At 36.7% G+C, this 21,724-nt stretch overlaps 1 protein-coding gene across 1 annotated transcript in view; it reads right to left on the bottom strand.

Annotated features, from left to right (window-relative positions):
- The window catches only part of LOC123552396 (sacsin-like), a 51,062-nt gene that overhangs the window by 7,825 nt on the left and 21,513 nt on the right, over positions 1 to 21,724 (bottom strand). The window contains exons 6-8 of the mRNA XM_053541910.1: positions 15,156 to 16,799; positions 2,254 to 13,283; positions 897 to 993 (exon numbers count right to left, since the gene is read on the bottom strand). Coding sequence (XP_053397885.1) covers positions 897 to 993; positions 2,254 to 13,283; positions 15,156 to 16,799 — 12,771 coding nt within the window. The remainder of the gene's footprint in view (positions 1 to 896; positions 994 to 2,253; positions 13,284 to 15,155; positions 16,800 to 21,724) is intronic.

Raw genomic sequence — 21,724 nt, 5'->3', positions numbered from 1 at the left:
CTCAGCCACTGGAAAATCTCTCCACACTGAAGACCGACGAAAATATGGCCGTCAATTTTTCATAATGTAATGCAAATGGAGTTACAGGACTTAAGGATTTTCTTACAAATTTTTATAGAGCATTTCATATTACTTCGTTTTTCATATTGTCACTTACTTAAATTGTGAGCAAAAGGATGGGAAAGGATTGCTTTGTTATACTATAATGTAATTTCACGTACACTTCCTGATCCTTCCTCAAGTGTACAAAGGAGGATATAACAAGTTGAAGACATTACAACCGGGAGCTAGAACTAAAATTAATCTCACAATACAGGTAATTGTATACATGAATACTTAGGGACTTTCGATCTCGGCTGAAAATTAAATAGTTCCACAAATTATACACTCATTGAAAAGTCACGTTCACAGAACACAGACGCTCGAACTGAAACCCTATGGTTGGGTAAATAATGTTAATATATACAAAATACATAGCCAATGTAAATTGTTAAGCCAGTGAGGACAAACAAACCAGTAAAGGAAGGAAGAGTCGCACCGACTTGGAATGGTCAGTGACAAAAAACACCACTGTGAGGTTTTAACATATTGATGGTGCACGAATCCCCTTTTTGATCATCCATTAACCACAATCAGTTTGATGGATATATACTAAACCGTGTCAATACCGATCAATCCCTCAATAAAAACTGGCCAACTAATGCACAGAATACAAATTCTTCATCGGAAGCCTTATTTAAATATTTGTCATTAACAGATATTTTTATGCACAACATTCATTTTAATCAATTTAAGTATAACACATAGCAAACGCCTTACTAAACATTTGAATGAATCTTATTTTTGTTATTATCTGCAACTTTTTTTTCATTATAAACGTAACAATTAACACGTACCTGACGCAATACTGGTCAGATTGTGACTGTATTTCACTCTCTGTATTTTGTTCGCATTTTCTGCATACCATGCAGCCTTCAGAGATTTTTCGGCGCCCTAAAGAAATAAAGAACACTAAAGATTTAGTTTTGTCATATGATAATCAGAAATAGAATGACTGATGTTTTAGAATAATAAACTAAAATCATTTACGGATTGATATCATGAAGAAACAATAATGTGTCTGTAGGACACAGAGTGTGCCCCCAACTAGTACATTTGTCACAAATAAGGGGAAATAATTTAAATGTTTGCAGTCTTCAGGGGGTATAGCCTCAACAAACACTTTATATAAAGGATTCGTTATTCTAGGCCATATACATTTTGCGCTATGAGCATCACAAACAAAAAGTCCACTATTTTGGCTATTTTAAGGGCCGTAACTCTGTAATTAACGCTTGAAAATGCCAAGTGTGCATGGTCACATCATGTTAAAGACTCGTGCAAGGTTTCATGAATTAACATCAAATTCTTTTTGAGCCAGACAAGTCATTAGGTGAAAATGTGCATTTTTGACTATTTCAGGGGCAATAACTTTAGAAACAGGGGGTGGAGCCAGACGAAAAATAGGAGGTATGCAAGTTATATCATGATAAAGACTCATGCAAGTTTTCATCAATTTACATCAAATACTTTTTAGCTAGGTGCGTCAACAGGTGAAAATGTGCATGTTTTACTATTTCAGGGGCCATAACTCTAGAAATTGGGGGCGGAGCCAGACGAAGAATAACAGGTATGCAAGTTCATATCATGATAAAGACTCATGCAAGGTTTCATCAATTTATATGAAATACATTTTGAGCCAGGCGCGTCACAAGGTGAAAATGTGCATTTTTAACTATTTCAGGGGCCATAACTCTGGAAATAGCGGTCGGAGCCAGACAAAAAAAATAGGAGGTGTGCAAGTTCATATCATGATTAAGACTCATGCAATATTTCATTAATTTAAATTACATACATTTTGAGCTAGGCGCGTCATAATGTGAAAATGTGTATTTTTGACTATTTCAGGGGCCATAACTCTGGAAATAGGGGGAAGTCAGACGAAATAATAGGAGATGCACAAGTTCATATCATGATAAAGACTCATGCAAGGTTTCATCAATTTATATCAAATACTTTTTGAGCTAGGCGCGTCATAATTTTTTTTCGGACGGACAGACGCACGCACGGACGCATGGACAAGATCAAATCTATATGTCCCCACCACTCATAGTGGGGGCACAAAAATGAAAATGTAGTATTATAATTTGTGTATTAAGTGTCTACAAACAGGTGGTGTGAATATTCAGATTCACGTTCGTAAAAATTACATACCTGGTGTGCTTTATAGCAAGTCCAGTTAAAGGAATGGTTCCGTAAGTCTTGCATAGAAGCTTCAGCGTTTTGAATATCTGATTCTGCTTGTCTCATCCAGCGGCGAGCCTCTGAATACCAATGATAGGGTTCGTCCTCTTCGGTATTTTGAGTTCTTTTAAAGGACCACCAGTCATCGAAATCTTCAAAGGGTTTATTTGACCATCTTTTGTTTCGCCTCCTTCTGTTATGTCGTCTCCAAAACCGCCCTTGCCATGACGTTGACCAGTTCTGGCTATATTGGCTTCCGTCAGTGGAACTACTGTCTGTATCATTTTCGTCATCATCTATCAAATCCTGACCCTTTTCGAGACGAAAAAGACATTGCTGTATGTACTGAAAAACTTTTGTACAAATTTCAACATTGTTTGGGTTTTTATCAGGATGCCACTTCAAAAGTAATCTTTTCACAATTTTTCGTCTTTCCATTTCTGGTTTTGTCCATGCTTCACGAAGATACTTTCTTATTTCTCTCCTTGCCTCTTTGAAAGATAGGGTGCCTTTAGATGAAGATCCATCCTTACCACCATTGAAATGTCTTTCATAAACCGCTATTTCTCTATCTTTGGTGCTGTTCGATACCTTCTTTCGAACAAATTTATAAAGTTGATATGCTTTAACTGTTCGTGGGTTTTCTGTTCCGTCATTTATTTCATACTCTTGAAACAAAGGTAATTCGGTAGTTTGCTCCAATTTTCTGATTATATGAATGAAAATATAAGTAGGGTCAATATCTCTATCTACTTCATCTATGTCCTCATCTGAATCTGTAAATGCTGGATCTTCCACTTCGAACGCAATGAACTTGTATTCATATTCGTAAATGACACCATAGTCATTATCCAAGTAGTCATGTAAGCATTTTGGAACAAATGTCCCTGGTACTGGATATGTCAAACCCTCGTTTATTTCGATTGATATCTCGTATTCTTCAATTTTCTCTCTGCTTAGAAAATCATTTATACTTGTCAGTAATTCCTTCATTCCGATCATATCCATCAGTATCATCAATGTTTCATCTTTTAAGCATTTGCTTACTTGACTATTTAGATAGACAGTTAACTGTTTGGTTAGGTTTGAACACCATTTTTGATCCGATGTGTCAAAGTAAATACAAACCTTGTTTCCATTTATCTCCAAATGGACAGATTTCGCTTCTTTCGTGTTTCCAATCAATATTTCATCGCCTACTTCACCGTCTGTTATACAAGCCAATGACAAAGTTGTTTCTATTCCAGATGCGTGTTGGAAACTGACGTTCTCTACTAGTGTAGCCAATCTCCTCTCTTCGTTGTCATTCCAGGTTTTGTTGTTTGACCTGTATACATGTCGAATCAACCGAAGAAATCCTTTGCAGAAATGGCGACTGTGAATAAATGTTTCGATTTCGTTCGCACATTTTGCGTCTTTATTTGCAATATTGCTAAGAATAACTCGTTCCCTGACTAAATCCGTTAACAAGTGAGGCCTACATTTGGGTGGAAGACGTTGAAGACTATCCACACAGTCTTCTACTTTCAGTTTGCACCCAGGAAGTTTCTCGATTGGATGGAGTAGTTTCACGTGTCTGATGGAATTTTCTATCAGCTGTCTTTCGTAATATTTATTGTTTCCAAAGATAAGCATCTGTGCAGCCTCAAGAGTCTCATCTTTACTTACAAGAAATAGATCATTGTCTTTTAAATGTAATTCTTCGCTCTGCTGAATAAGGTATTGAAACAAGAATAGCATTGCTTTCTTCACATCAGAGCTCTCCTTTGGCAACAGTCTAGTGGAAGCACCACAGTTGTTTTTAATGTTATTTAAAACGTCAGCAAAGACACAAGCTGTCGGTTCCTTTTCAGCACCTAGGAATAAAAACAAATTGTGGTACTGAGCAAAATCACTCGGGCATTTATTCAAATATGGTGGTATTTCTTCTTCATCTTTACAAGAATTGACAACTCTTTTCGCCTTGAGTATGTTTTTTAATTCTGACGAATATATAATCGGAACCATTTCAAAGGCTCTTACGCAATCTTTCGTCAGGATACCAGTTTGGCGGTGTTCATCTAAAGCTTGATAAATGGATGTCATAACGGCTTTCACAGTTGAATGGCAAAGTGATGTTGTATGGTCCGATTTTTCATCCAAACTTTTACCAATGTTTGTACAGTGTTGAATAAGTTTCTTAACACTAGGAGCCTTACTAATGTGCAACTTATCAATAATTGTATCAGCAAATTTCTTCTTAGTTGGATCTGCCTCATCAGGTAGTATACTCGCTATCGTCCATGATATATGCTGAGATGATTTCAAAACAGCACCTTCAAAACACATAAGCCTGTTGCTGTTAAACGGTGGGTGAATAGCAGACATGTTTTCATCTACAACAAACGGAGTTATGAAATTGATTCCTGCAAGTTCATCAAGTATTTCCTGGTCAAAGAAAGCTTCTTTCATATGAAAGAGATGAGATATCAATATTTTTGACTGTCTAGAAACCTCTCCAGATGGGGTATCCATGTTATTTCCACTTTTTTCAATTTTTCTGGCAAACTTTATAAATAGTTGCGTGGTCATTTGTGTCTGTAAGCCTATCAGCCTAAGGAATTTCAACACATTGTCTACTCTAAAACGCCCCGGCACAAGTTCAAACTTTTCACACATTATTTTGAAAACGGAATGAGAAGGATCAAATAGCTCACTTACTTTTACTCTCCTTCCATCTAACGTTTCAATGAATGCAGTTTTCTGCAGCAAAGCTGCGAGGCGAGAATCAGAGAATTCTATTGACGATACATGCTGACTTAAAAATTCTATATGTTTGTAAAATTCCTCTCTCTGGAGATGTTCTTGATTTGGTATGATATACCTTTCATAAACTTTGGTCCATGAACAAGTCTCTATTCCCAAGCATTCAAATAACTGCAGCAGCCCCGTATCCTTAAGTAGTATAACATCTGGCATTCCGGCAGTTATTTTGTCTAAGCCGTCTTTTGGTATATTATATTCTACGAATATCTTTTCCGTGTATTTGGAAAGCGCAACTATCTTACCAAAATGGGTCTCGAAAAGAGGCAGATCTCGCAATTTGTCAGTTGCGTTTAAACGTCTGTGAGTTAGATTGAAGTATTCAAGAATAGATCTGGCTTGACTATTGCTAATGCAGGAACTGTAGAGGTTTTGAATATTTATATGTAGACACTCTATAACATCGTTTGGTTGCTTACAGTTCGGAATGAGTTCCATCAAACATGCCAACATTTCCGACGTTCCTTCCCGGTTTCGACTAAAAACTGTTTTATCTATCTGAGGTATATTCAATATCAAAAATATTTTCTGAAGGTGAGGGTACGTGTCGAAACTTTCAATATTCATGAGTCTTTTCATGTCACATGGTGGTACAAGATATGCTTGTTCAGCATATACCTCATGTGCAGGTATCAATGGGAAAGACCTAACTATTTGTATCTGAGCTTTAGCAAATTCCAGTTTTCCTTCAGGGATATCAGAAGGAAAACTATACTCAAACAACTCCCAAAATAATGTAATCCAGTATACAGGTGGGGTTTCTTTATTCCAGGTCGAGTAATGGTCTCTTTTGCTTATAATACCCGTTTCTTGCACAAGAAAAACAAATTCTCGAAGCCCAAATTGCTTTAATGAAGGGATTGTGTGCAACACATTCTTGTACTTATGGCACAACAAGCTTGCAACAATACCTGTTAAGAACATATGTTCCTTTGCTGGAAAAAAACGGTTAAATTTGCCCGACCTTTCATGTATAACATAGAACTGTCCTGTGTCTGGCAAAGTATGAACTACGTTGTCCTGTGTAACCATCAACGGAATGTCATTCAAATTTCTGAGGAGGTAATCCGCGTTCTTCAAGCAAAATTCTAAAATCCTTTCAACATCTCGAACTGAATTTAACACTGACTGTTTTATATATTCGGCGGTCTTTATCTTGCATTTGTCGGTATTTGATGAATTAAAAGTACCCAGAAAATCTATCAGTGTTTCTGGACTTACACATGATATTTCAAGCCCTGCATCGTTCATTGATGTTTTCATTGCGTCTGTTACAAAAGCTATCTTCATTCCTATTCGTCTTAGAATGTTATTAAAATCAGATGTATGATTACTTTCTGAGTCAACAATAGATGACTCTTGCATCAGATAGGTTGGGTAAGTGTGACCAATAATTCTGAAAGGAGTCCAAGACAGTGTAGTCGTTTTCTTATTGGAGTACCACGTTGTGCTCTGGCATGGGAGAAAGGAAATGCTCTCAACTCTCAGCTCCTTGTACACGCAACACGTAAGATGCTTCCAGTAGGAATCATTGATTTTGCAATCCAACGGAAATAGTGTCTGATAATTAGCGACAAGACGTGAAACCTCCCAAAACGGCTTTCGACATTCAGTGACGCCTTCAAACATTTTTTCCTTAATATATTCAAGAAGCTTAACATAAGCTGGTGAGATTACCAATTCTATCAATGAATTGTTCCACAAGGTTCTATAGCAAGTTTCAGCCGTGTCAGATTTCCATAATGTACGTCTTGATTCGTGATCAAGCGAAAAATATCCATGTACGTGAACGGGCAATCCGGTTTTGATAGGAAGTGGTAGGAAACAAAATGCTTTGCAAACTGTACCATTTTCAAAAATGTAATTTGATGGGTCAGTGTCGATACTCCCTGTGCATAAGGCAACACCACCTTGCGGAGAAAGGCCGATTTTTCCACCAAGTAATGCCTGTCTTAGTATAAGCGGAATATTGTTTTCTTTGAAACCAAGCGTTTGTACAATTATATATCGTTTGACACTGTCTTTCCCTTTCATTCTTTCTGTAGCACAGAGCTCGTAAATGAACGATTTCTGCGGAGACGTTAAAACACTTTCCTTTTTGTGCTCGATATTTTTACATAATTCGCTACTGTAACGTGTTATTTCATCTTTTTTCAATTCATCTTTCTCAGTCAGATCTAAAGTAATAGAAAAGTCCTCTTCATACCCTTGATAACTGTGTGTTAAAACGCGAACGGTTCTAAGATTCTTTAAAAACAAAACAACTTCTCCGAGTTCGCTGCAAAACTTATCGAGAAGTTTGGTAACAGTATCCATTCCCACAGGTTCTTGCTTGATGTCTGAAGATTTTGCCATTTCCGGTGTTCTTAGTGGGAATCTGAATACAGTTCCTTGTTCACACAAGAAATAATTTTCGTGATACCCATTCATCATATCACTATGATGACGCTTTATCGATTTGATATTTTTGTATCTTTTTCCTGGCCTTTGCCTCGAAACGTTAGGAATAAATTTTGCTAGAGGATCAAAGAAGCAGATTGTTTCTCCATTTTCTATTTCATCACCTTTTGTGTAGAACGAAGGGGCGTCCGTCAAGTTGTAAACCGCATTAAAGCCAACACCATAACGACCTGTTTGTGACGGATCATCTGACTTACTTCCTCTCCCTAGTTTCTGTATCCCTTTCAAGTCCTTTTTTGAGAATGAACTGTTATTAAATACACAAAGGGCTGGTCCTTGTAAGGGCTCAAAAGCAGAATCTACTATATTGTCGACAGGATGCGATATATAATCCTTTAAGAAGGCAATTTCAGTTGCCTTTGCGTCGTCTGCATTTTGCAAAAGCTCTTTAAATATTCCGGAGTCACAGGGGTACCCTTCTACAAGTCTCTGCAAACGAGTAACTAATGGTTCTTCCTGATAAAAGTCCTCTATGTCTTCAGACTGATCCTCAAGATTCTGAACTGCTTTTGGTTTCACACCAAGTCGTCTCGCAAGGTGATGTGTAAATTCTTTATGTGCATATATCATTGTATCACTCTTTTCTATTTCATCGAAATCATTGAAGCACATTGTGGAACAGTCACGTAATATGCCCTGGTCATCGGGTCCAAAGATACCTTTGACCTTTTCCCCAATTACACTTTTAACTGTCCCTTTAGTTGTAATACTCTTCTCAAAACAGGTCAGAATGTTTATGACTGCATTAATTTCGATAGGTGTCAGAGGTGTGTCGGCTTGATCTAGTTTAACTTGTTGAACAATTAAAGCCAAATCAATCGGGTCAAAGGTATCAACAATTCCTAAGCTCTTGCATAAGTTTGAGCAATGTCTGAGTGGGGAGTCATCCAGTCTAAAAATATAAGGCTTGCAGTCTTTCTCAATATGCTTCGTCATATTTTTTGGGAACGTAAAGATATGCGATACATAAACTATTTGCTTATCCTTCAATCGCTGGGCAAGTTTTTCAGAATTAAACGGGTCGGTACACGCATCTTCCAAATGATTATAGATGCTACGCAGAACTACTTCATTAGAGGTAAATTTGATCCTCTGAGATGCCACTGCTTCAAGTTGATTTAGAACAACCTCTATTTCCACATTTGCCACCGGTAAGCCTTTCATGCCTATCTCCTTCAGAAAATTGCTGATTTTGTTACCCATTATTGCTCTCTCAGAAACACAGCATGCTCTTTCTTCAAACACTAACGCAACACAGCCGACAATGTCTTTACAGCTGCTATGAAAAATGTTCAAAATACTTGTAAACTTTTCAACTCTGAATTCATAGAACGAATGTTGTCCGTCACAGGCTATATTTTTTTCACCGTCGTACGGATTGTCAGCATACCACTGGAATTGCCAGTCAGGCGGTTTACACTTTACAGGAATAAATGGAATCTCCTGAAGTTTTGAGAAAGCTGCTTTATGCTTCAAGCTACTTTCACAAAGATAAGCTAATAAGTGACCAGCTCTTTCTGTAGCACAAGTAGAGCACTTGCCCTGCAAAGTTTGGATGGATCGTGCCCTGTCATCAACGAGGCTATCTGAAAGAAAATCGCTTATCAAACCTATATTTCTCAATGGCTCTAAAATGCTAGTCTCAGTAAACTCAGCACGCGGAAAACGACCGTCAGAGGGGCAAAAGAGTACTGATAATTTAGAATCAGGGTCTATCAGCTCCATCGGACATCGCAGAAGACCATCTGGTACAGAAGGTATACATCTATTTGATCTAAGCCAGTTTGTTATTGAACTGTATTTTAAGCTACATTTGATGGCATAGCATAAAAGTAAATTTCTTTTCCTAATAATTTCAAGTTCTCCTTGAAATCTGTCCAAGTTGGGAAAAAAATGTCTCAGGAAAAACTGCTCTTCTGTAACCGTTCTTTCTTGAATAAGTTCCATATGAGCTCCTAGCAGTGAACTGTATATATCATCCTTCACTTCTATGACGCACTTTGTAAGTAATGACAAAAACTCGAAAGCTATATCACCGACACAAGACTGTCGGAAATTTAAGTCAATAAATACGCATCTTGAAATATCAAACCAGTTTCCATCTTTTTCAAATATTTTATAGATATCAGGTCTAGCAACGTTCTGATAAAATGAATGTTGTAAGCATTTCAGTGTAGGATCAATTTCGTTTCTAGGCCAAAGTTGGTCATAGCTGTAGTTTTTTAATTTTCCTAGAGATCTAAGGCTTTCTAATAAATACAAAAGTGCCCGAGTAACCGGATCGATAAGCAGGCTTTCGTTCCATTCTTTTGTTTCCTGATTTGTGTTATCTTCAGTGGATATTTGTAGTTGCTGTCTGCTTGTAGTTACTGCAAACTGACCGTTTACATGGAATTCAAACTTGTGTTCTATGGGTAAAGGAAGGAAGAAAAATAAATGTCCCTTTTGGTAAAATCCTTTTGGCAGGTCAGCCAAAGTACATATTTCTAAGTCTCCTGTTTCTTCGGACGGACCTCGGCTGAATTTGACTGGCACTGCTACTGCTCCAAGGTTAATTGCACCCTTTTTCTCATAAATTAATTTTATCATCTTTTCAGATGAACCCGTTGTCCAACACACCAACCAGTCGCTCACAGTTTCAGTTTTGTCCATGTTATAACTATGCTGAATGTCAAATGTGGGGCCCGTATATAGTACAACTTTAATGCTGACTTTCTCAACTAAGGAAAGTGGATTTTCGGACAATGCCTTTTTGTTCTTTCTTGTGGAAGCTTCTGCTACAACTGGACCAGTGTAAATGAAATTCGAATCTGAATGCATCTTTTTTGCTTCCTTGTGCGCTTCATAAAGAATCTCGCGTTTTAATGGATCCTTTTCACATTTATGAAGGTGGAATAATTTCACAACTGTTACATTTTGACTGAAAAGAAGCATGTTTGCTGCCATCGACATGGACTTCTCAAGTAAGCCTTTCACTTTAGATGGCGTGTAAGCTATATCGGCTATCTCACTTGCTTTGTTTCTGAGAGGTAAACGGAACAATGTGCCGTTTATACTTGGGGCCACACCGTCTGTCAATTTACAATCAAATATTCTATCATATGGCTTGAACTGGTTCTTTAACTTTTTCATCATGTTACGATTTTTCATAACATGAAAATTAATTCTTAAACCAGGACTGTTACCAGGTAAGGCCTTGCCCAAGAATGTTGTGTGAGGATCAAAGATAACAACGTTATCACCGGACACAAAACTGGGCACATCAGTTACATTATAGACAGAACAAAACCCCAATCCAAATTTTCCAATCTTAGTTGAATCATTTTCTTTCGTTCCTCCGCTCAACTTCGTGATGTTTTTGAAATCTTCTTCAGTAAATTTTGCATCATTGTACACCCATAGAGCCGGACCCTGACATTCTGCCATACCGTCACTGATAAGCTGTGATTTTGCTTCATTGTTCTCCCGCTCATCATATAAAATGTAAAGCACACTAGCTTTTGCATCATCAGCATTCTGAAATAATTCTTTAACAACAGATCCCTCGGCATATCCTCCGTCGTCCAGCAAGTTTCTTAACCGTCGTGTTAACGGCTCCTCCTGTCCCCATTCCTCAAATGCCTCAGTGTTTGACAACATCTGTTGTCGCAATGACGGGACTCCGAGAGATTCTGCAGTTGTTGATGGAACCTCTGGATGAACATAAAATATATCGTCATCCATTGCGATGTTCATATCCTTCAGCCACTGTGCGTCACAGAAAGTGCATTGTTTTGTTGTTTTCATCATTAAGTTTTCGTTTTCTTCGTGGACAACTGGAAAGAACAGTTCTTTCTTACTGTCGCGTAATTGAACTGTAAAATCTTCGTGTATCTTATTCAAAATAGCAATAGCTAGTTTTCTGAGTTTTACATGCGGGATCCGCACTGGTTCGGTTTCACTTTCCTCCTTTATTCTGTATAGAGTGTCCAAGTACATGTCAAAATCAAGCGATTTTCGGCAGCCTATTTCAACAAAGAAGTTTTGAAGGCTCGAGAGTTCTGCGGGAAGTTTGTGCAAAAGTGGTCTCATATCATCTATATCGGTTTCAGTTTCTTTTACGTAAATATGATTGGGAGATTGAAATCCATCTCCAACCCAAACATACCTTTCTTTGGTAGAAGAAAACTTACTTTTCATCAATTCCTTTAGCTTCTCTGTACCGCACTCACACTGCTCCGACAGCCATTTATATATTTTCACAATCATAGAGAGGCATGTAGATTTGAAGTTGATATCAAATCCTTGTACAACATTGAACAGATGTTCCAAGACTTGATCTACAGCTGGTTGAGTTTGCCATCCAAATTTTAGTGACAGATCAGGTAAGGCTTCTTCACAGTTTAACATGTATATAACTGATCCAACTAAGTACAGATATTTTAACGACTTGATATCTGACGGACAACAAAGAATTGATGCCGACGATGTATTGCCGTTTTTAAGAGGTACACAAGCAGGATAATTTTCATCCGTAATTTGATTTACGATAATACACCGTTTGTGTAATAGGTTATCCGTCACCAAATTACTTTTCTCATTCATTACTAAGAGGAGTGCATTACACTGTCTTCGGTCGATGTCGATTTCTTCGAGAACTTTGTCTTGGATTTCGGAACATACCTTTTCTATATCTTGACTTGTCAAGTGGTTTCTTGTCTTTAGTCCAAGAGTTCTTAGGCCTGCCATGTATCGGTGGTCGGTTATGTAATCACCCATAGGAAAAACGGGCTGATTTTTAAATAAATATATCAGCTGGTCGTCTGAAGGGTCAAATAATTCCCATGGGATATAAACATTTCCGTCCGAAGCATTTAGAAATCTAATCTTCTTCATGTATGTCTGTACCATATTCTGGCCGAAAATAGTTTCATCATTAATTATCCAGCGCATCAAAGTCTGTTTTTCCGTTATTCCATAGATATCGATATTTTCAAGCATTTTCTGGACGACCATAGTTTCCGAAACTGTTTCTATGTCAAGGCGTCTTGCAAAGGAAACCTCCGTATCTGATTCCATTCGTAACACTACTTCTGGAAATTTGACAGGAATCTGCTTCCCTTCATACAATTTGTTGCATTCAGTCAGAGCCACATGCTTCCATGATTCTTTTGCGGTGTAGCCTCTGAACAATTTTAGCTTTTGGAATATCATTTTACTATTGGATACGTCTGAATGTATTCTCTCTGACACGAATTTCAGTAGTGCTGCTGCTTCTGTACTCGATGACTTTCTATTGAACTTCTCAATCTGTTTGTCATTTATTTGTGCAAAAAGGGAAACCAAACCTTCACTTGTGTCCTCTGGCAAGTAACTTTGCACCAAGTTATAATCCACACAATCAGAGATACTATCTGTTACAGTTACAGCGAGGTTCTCCATTGATTTGAAAATGCTATCTTTGTCCTCAAACTGTCTCAGTGATGGAACATACAAAACATTTGACTGTAACGGCAACAGACAAAATCTTTGTTTTTCAGCAAAATCATAATCTATGACTACAGGAAATATTGGAATTCCAATGAACTTACGCAAGGAAGATTTGAAGCGAGTTTGTATCATATTCCAAATTCTTTTTACCCAAGGCATCAGTTTTGTTTTCTTTCCGATGGGTTTAACTATTGCTATATCTGTCTTCAGTGCATCCTGCAGCAACCTGACCATTGCATCATCGGTCATTCTTTGAATACAGTATTCCCCTAAAATAAAGTGATTTTATGAAATATTTTGATTCTGAATACATATAAGTGTATATAAATTACGGGGAAAATACCTAGATAAGGAAGTTGTGCAAAATAAAAGACGTTCAGCATATATATGCAATGGATCAGTTTAGGGAAAATCATCTACTTGCAATACATTTAAGTTTAGATCTGCCTAGCCTAGTGAAGAAACACCATCTGTTGATGGTTATGAATAGGTCACAATTTTCTATGTTGTCCATAGTCCATTTTGAGTGACTATTTTGTTATGTGATTAAAAGTTTCCTAACTGTCAACAAATACTTGGTTTTCACCAGTCTTGAAAGGCACCAGATTCTCAAGTTACAGCAAGACTCAAAAGAAAGCAAAAGTAAATCTAAGACATACTGTGAAAACCTTAACATTCGTGGGGGACTATTTTCGTAGATTTCGTGGTTGTGTCAATCCACGAATTCATATCCCCACGAAATTACCGTTTTGACCAAAACCACAAAATTTCATGCCCAAGAAATTAAATGATTTTACAGTATGTATTAGTACCTAGTTCGAAAACAACCCGAAAAAGTGCTCTAATATATTTATTTCTGGCTCTGTCTTGATGTAAGTTGAAGACAGATCATAACGGACTGCTGTGAGAACTTAAATTACATATTTCAGAACTTGAAGAGTATTTTCTGTTTCTAAAACAACAACTGCACTACTTCCAATTTAATATGTTAATATCAAACAAAGTTAATCAGTACAACTCGTGATAATACCGAGTAAGCAGTTCTCTGTTTCTCACCATTAAAGGTATTTAATACACATTCTTCAAACGTATGAAAACTGTTCATATAATATTCATGTTGTATTGATGAAATGGACCAATGAACTGTGATGCGCTGATTCATATCAAGGACAAAGTGAATGAATCCTATAATTTTCTGACGTCTGAATCGCAAACTATGAGATATACCCTCCTGTCTATTTTTAAGTATCATATACCACTTTTAAAATGTTGTTTTTATCCTGACATTGCCCCTTAAACATTATGCAGCATAGCATTTGTCTCTTCCTCCGATTATTTTCATTCAAAACAAAAATGTTATCGCATATCTCCGGTCAACACTGATTTTCAGACTGTGACCAACACAATACGTCTGTCAAACGTTTTAATGATGTTACATTTTTTTCTCAGACGTTCTTGTCGTAACGCTTACATTTCACATAAATATTCACCTGATTTAAGAAATCATAGCTTGAACAATTATGTGGCAAGTGAAAATTTAGCGAATGATAAATAGAGACCACATTGGGCCGGATAACGGCACATGACGTTGCATGTATACAAGTTTAACCGATTTCTAATGAAATTTGAAGAAACGAGAACACTTTTTCCGGGTATTTATTGCACACCCTTCGTACTAACTGTATATATTACATAGCGATTTATTTTGGTAATCGGATACACTGCATATGAGTAACTATCCGTTTTCCGCACTACTTTTCCATTGCAATAATCCTGAACGAAAATGTTTAATGTCTAAAAGGTTAAAATAAAGGAAAATATACAAATATACAAGACAAACAAAATACCCAAAGCCAAATACGGAAATAAACTCGGGCGGATAAACAGATTAAAAATAACAAGAAGCCTTATAGAAATAGAATTGCTATCATAAAAAGTACAGTATAAACGATGGATAACTCTTTAATTTGTACTTTATAGTGTATTTTTATGTATATTAAAATCCAAAGTTGCCATTTAACATTTATAAAGATGGTAACTGTTATAGGCCTAGTCATGTCGCATGACGTTTTATGTCGATGTACTAACTTATTAGAACATAAAAGTCAAAGAAATTTGAGATAAAGTAAACTTATTTTTACCTTTCTTCGCAAGTGTTGATAATAGCGCTTTTATTTCCGGTCGGACGTCTGCTGACACAAACTCTTTTTCTCTGCCAGGAAATAGGTCAATTATGTCTTGCTCCTCAAAGTATATTTGGTCTTGCACGGAAAACGACACAAACGAATTATCCGCAAGACGGAGAAGTTCCAAATCATCCAACGACCGATCCAATAATTCCAGCGAGAGAAACTGAAGAAGATCTTGTTTCTGCTCCAATGTTAAACTTTTGTAGGACGTGCATCTTTTCATGTGATTTCTGGCGAAATTCGGTGTAACATACGTAAGATCTGGAAATTTTGACTCGAGTGACGTTAAAACATGTTTTGGGGCTGTAACGACATGGACATTGTCCTCCAGTAAAAGGTCGATGACAGTTCGTTGACAGCCTGTCCCAATAGTTGGAAATCTTTTGAAATCTGCAAGCACTGCAATCTGTGAACTAACCCAACTACCACCATCTTTATGTGTAAATAGTATAGCCTGATCTTTGCATAAGAGGATATATCTTTCAGCTGCGTCCTTCCACTGAGGATCAACATCTTTAAGGTTTGGGACGGAATTATATACGGCTTTCACCAGATGTTCTGCATTTTTGCCTCGCTTGCTTACTTCAACCAATTCTGTAAGTAATTCATTGTAAGCTTCAGGAAACATCTCAGATGCCAGCGCGAGATTCCATTCAATCTTCTTATCCCCCTGTGCATTCAAAATGTCATTTTTGTCAGGCCATCTTATCTGTCTTCTGTTTTGACTTAAGGCAAAGAATGCATTCAAATGCACTGGCAAGTTTGTCAGAGATGAGCTGTCCTCTGGAAGCGGCTGATAACAAAATATATGACCCGCATCATTTTTGTAGGTACACTCCTCGCTGATAGGGGCTGCCAGTCCCACCAGGTGAAGGTAACGTAAATCTTTATCCTCCATAAGCTCTTTCGTTCTCTCATCGATCTCTCCGCCTTTCAGGTAGTTTACTATCAACCATCGGGATCTCGCTTCTTTGACATCTCCAGTTTTACTCTTTCTTTCTGTGTTTACGTAGACATCGAATGTCCAGTGTATTGAATCTTTTGGGACAGTATGGCCAGTCTTTTTTAACTTGTCTAGACATTCAAGTTTTTGCTTAACCAAGTCTTCATTAATGCTTTTAACTTCCACAGAGTAGCATGCTGTGTCTTTACCAAAGTTCATACTTTCAAGAGCAGTTGTCGCTTGAGTATAATCATTTTCTTCTAGCTTTCTACGTTTCGACGGAGGTACACCTTCTGTCTCAGAAAGACTGACAAACATCTTTACACTGCATAATGTTTTGAGGAATAAAAGGCTTCTGCTAGATTCCTTCATAAATGCTTGTAAAAGATGCAGCACCTCTGTTTCTCTATAGATGTCATCTGAAAGCTTAGAAGGTGTTTGTCTCAAAGAAAACCAAAACATCGTCCCCCGATATTTTCCTGTCTTTACTGTATCTTCTGAAAATCCAAAGGTTCCCTTCAAAATGTTCAAGTAACCATGGTATTTCGATCTTTTCCAGCTCCCGATTTTCATCATGGCACATACTTTATCAGACTGTCGTTCATGAGGATCGATAAATAAAGCATTTTCTCCGCTAACTATACATGGATTATCTGGCAAAACAATATTCAGTAAAATTAATTCAAAATGGTATTTCGAAAGATAAGATATAACTACTGTACGTTAATGTCAAAACTCATATCTAAATCAGTTCAGTTTGGTCTCAGTTTGTGAATCAAATATAATATTATACCGCTTAAGTCGTATATATACTGCTTAAGTCGAATATATCCTTTCGGCTACCGTAGCAGACTAATACGTACCATAAAAACGGGGGTCGCTATTACCGCTATCATACACCGACTGACTACCGCAGACGCCTAAACGTACCTTTTAAAACGAGGGTCCAGATTACCGACATCGTACAGCGCAGGACTACCGGAATATTTTATTTTTCTTTGTATCTGGGGGGAATTTGAATGCTTTTTATTTATTGCAGAATTTGATCTGAAGTGTAAACTTTCATTTATGTTATTAACAAAACGGTATAAAATCAGTTAAACTAATAAGTTAAATCATTCATATGACATACTAAATAATATTACGCAACAAATTACAGGTCTCCATAAAATTTAAAAACAAAACCAAACGTCTCGTGCGCAATAATGTTCTAAAATCATTGTTATCACAATTTGTTGATAATAAAATCCTTTTCAGACAATTAAGGGATTATTACTCTCCAAAAATACTCATTAGTTTTGATGGTTGCTCGTCGCGGTAATTACCGAACTCAGGTTTTAAAACTTAATTAATTACTCATTTTTACGCTACGGTATTTAAAGCTATTTTACTACGTCTGCATTATGCGGCTCCGGCATTCTAGAAGTCTGAAAACCACAGGTCTGCCACAGATGCGTTTTGTAGACTTTTCACCAGTTATTTTCACTGTGGCACTACGGTAGTTCTGAACTTTTTTCCATGAAATACAAACTTTCACTGTGGTAATCAGAAATAGTGTACATTTATACACTACGGCAGTAATATCTTAAATTGTTATTGCACATGGAACACACATATATACACTGTGGTAATTGTCTACAGAACGCTTCATCGTTTTTACGCCCCAACGGTAATACATATGCACACATCGCTTCTTCCATTTGCATACTAGACGTGTGTAAATATATCCACTATGGAAGTATTGTACTTTTCAAATTTAAAACTCAAATTTAGGTAAGAATGCATTTAAATTATCCCAAAGTACACAATGGTAATTTTGACTTTGAGCTCCATGCATTATGCATTATAATGCGTACTCCGGAATGCTTTATAAATGCTACAGTATTCAGTGTTTCACATGTGCCTTTGTATACTCATTATATTAATTTATAGTCCGAGTCCGTAATGTAGGAGATACATTCGTGCACTTGTAATCTCTGAATCCTCTCACTGACGGAGGGTCGCAGGTTCGAGCTGTGCTACCGACTAGGATTTTTTATGTGAGAAAGTAGGCAGTTGCTTACGGACTTTGGCGTCTAGTACTGGTCTTTCCCAGGAACGATGGTTAGTTGAACTGGCTGCCTGATATAACTGGAATAATGTTGAAAATGGCCGTAAATTCAAACAAAAACAGACTCTAAAATGATCTGTTTCCAAAACCGTACATGAATGTGCTTTCGGTGAAATGAGATCTTATAATTCTTCATTATATGATTAAACAATTGATACCTTAATTGTGACTTTAAAGAAAAGTATCAACGGAATACAGCTCGCAACTGGGATACGCTCTAATTTAGATATAATGCTATTAATAAATTAAGTTATTTTAAAATCTGTTTGAAAGTCAGTAAGGCATAACAAACTAAGAGAAAGACACTTTTAGCTACTATTATAAGTTTTACCACGAAGTGTCATTCGACATTTTTGAGTTTTGTTTTGGCACTTGCATCGTATACACCACAAAAACAGATTATGAATATGAATAAATTTAAATGAACCTTAATAACGTATAGTTGACGCGTTTACATGGTCCGATCCGCTGACATAACTGGTAGGCGACTAAAAGTAAAATGCAATAAAAACATTTTTATAACAGAAAATAATAAGATAAAACAATAAAATTAACAACTGAATGAAATCACTACAGTACAGGCAATTTCCTATGAACCGGTATGAGTAAGAAGAATCATATATCAAATGCTACACAGCCTGAACAACGTATTTTGGACTAAATTTTATGATAGACAGTCTACCTATATTCCGATCCGGAGAAACGGGTAGGAGACTAAAAGTAAAACTTTAAAAGCAAACAAAAACATTTGACAGAAAATGAAAAAAAAATATATTTAAACGAAAGCAAGTTGTAAAAGCTAAAACAGATGAGGATCATTCATTACTTACAAATCATCGCAAAAGGTAACATAGAGCATATGTAATGTTACACAAAAAGTTCACTAAAAGTTATGAAATAATTCCTGTTTTTTGTTGAATTTGTACTGTAGTCCGTTTATTAAACTGAATAAGAATGAAACAATTTTGTCAACAACTTACGACAATAACCGTTAATCTATATATACATGTACTTTTTGAATAGCCCTCTAAAGGCAAGGGGGTGGGGGGGGGGGGGGGGGGGGTAGGGTAATTAGCATTGTTAATGACGCATAGAAAGATAAAATGTCCAAAATTCACTGTGATAAACATGTCATCGGTAGAACTGTTTATTAAGTTAGTTATATGTTTATATTTAATATGCCCGGTTGTATGATTATTATTTCTATACCATATTACAATGTATCAAAATTCACAAGAAGCCAAACTTTATGAAACATGTTTTCCTTGAATATCAAAACTTTAACTCTAAACCCTTTTTCCAGCTCATATTAGAAAAGTATATTGCATGTGAAAATAAATTATCAAAAGATGAATCAATCAAACTTTCTCATTCAGACTAAAAACATAACGTACATATACACACAACACAAAGTAAAAATGTGTACACCATGTAATGTTGTCACTAATCTTAGACACTGTCTGTTTCTTTCTCCAGTTTGTGCTTAATGTCCGCTAGTCAGACAGTCATTTCTTCTTCGTCGATTTCCAAGATAATTTTGTTGGCATTTTACGGGGTGTTTCTATTTTAATATGTACCTTCCTGGGTGATTTTTTGCAACCGTTATGTAGCTAAATTGAAGGAATGGATTTCTTATTAAAATGTAGTAATAATGAGCAATAATAAAACGTATCAAATTATAACATTTAGTGATTTGCAATGGTTATATATACTAAAATCGATTTTCTGGAGTTTCCAGTTTTGATCTTTTTGCCATAAGTTTTACGGACGTTTTCAGATTGGAGGTCTGTATGGACTTGTCCTTTAGTTAGCCAATCCCAGTTCTGGATGCAAGAAAGCATTCCCTGAAAGTATTATTTAAAAGATCACGGGGATTAACCCTGATAATAGATGACAAATATTTTTTATGTAAGCAAGACATTTTGATTTTCAACTACAATTATTGCACAACTTCTCTGGAACTGGCTTTTGTACTTAAGGGCTGGATTTCTCGAAACATTTTATCCTGTACTAAGAAGATTAACCTGTTAAGAGCAGTCGAATATATAATGCAATAACAGACTTTTCCTCTTCTGACATGCTTAAATGTTTCGAGAAATTTAACCCAGAGCGATAATTTGATTTTCATTTTTGATTTGAGCGATTTGTTGACTCAGACTCAGTTTATATACATGGAGTAAAAGAAAGTACGTTCACGTTTAAAATAGCAATGACTCAATAATACCATGAAATCTTTAAAACTACTCATTAGATCAATATAACTTTTTAATAAGAAGAGTATTGTTATACCTGTGTAAATTGTCTTTACACTGCTTACAACCAAATGATGACGTTGGTGTTCGGAGACCACCGGCTGTCTTTAGTGTCTTCATACTGCAAAACTGACAAGCATTTGTTCGCCCTGACATTGAGATAATTTCATGCGAGTCTGCAGACTCTCGGTCAATGGTATCAACTACCTGCGTTTGTTTGGGTTTCCTAATTCCTGAACGGTAACCTTCCATACTCTAGCTACCATGTTTCCATCTTTGATTTGACGTGTCATATGCTGTCCTTTGTTCATTGTACTAACCGAAACCAGGAATTATAATGTATTACATGTATTACATTATTCCTGCCGAAACATCCTTCTGTCGGACTAATTTCTGTGGTTTCAAATCATATGGCAAGAATTTCGCCCTCATTAAAAGACCCACAAAGATGAGTTGAGCTGGCAAGGAACGCCTGTGCCAAAGCCAAAGGGATGTGTCTAGAAGCACTATACGGTTCAACCAGATGTTCAACAACCTTCCTCGTTAGTTCTACTTCTTTTTTCCTCTACTATAAACTTTAAACTTCCAAAGATATGCAGAAATTGCCTCTGCTAAAACGAATACTTTAAAGCCTGTCTTTAATACATACTATTAACTAAATGTTTATCTATTTATTTTTTTATACTGCATCACTCCTCTTTACTAGTATTACGTGCAGCTGCGCGCCTGTACAAGAATTTTAAAAGTAGAATGGACAGGAGAATAAAAGTAATACACGATGTGTATTGCAAGCATGAATACAGTTGATAATGTTAAAAACAAGAAGGATTTACACATAAAAGCAGTTTAAAAAAAAAAAAAAAACAGGTCTATCATGTTAAGCATTGTGTGCAAGTTTGGTTACGCCCTGCCTAAACTGGTTCTGGGTTGGGGCTTGCACAAGTTGTACAGGAAGGGAATTCCAAAGCACTATGGTGCCTGGAAAAAAGAGTACTTAAAGTAATTACAGGGAGTGAGGATCTAGGTATAGGAGTGGGGTTGCATATGTCTTGTTAGACGCGATTGGGGAGGGGGAGGGGCTGACATAGGGAGGAAGTGGTACAGCAACCAAACCATTCTGCAAATAATTACCACAGTAGACGTTTGCAGGAAGAACGAATTTCAATGTAGTACCACAGTGTAGTTTTACTCGTCCTGTCACTAAGAACTATAGTAG

This window comes from Mercenaria mercenaria, chromosome 4 (genome assembly GCF_021730395.1).
Source record: "Mercenaria mercenaria strain notata chromosome 4, MADL_Memer_1, whole genome shotgun sequence".
Lineage (NCBI taxonomy): Eukaryota > Metazoa > Mollusca > Bivalvia > Venerida > Veneridae > Mercenaria > Mercenaria mercenaria.
The sequence above is the reverse complement of the archived record's forward strand: the minus strand, read 5'-3'. Positions and strand labels throughout refer to the sequence as shown.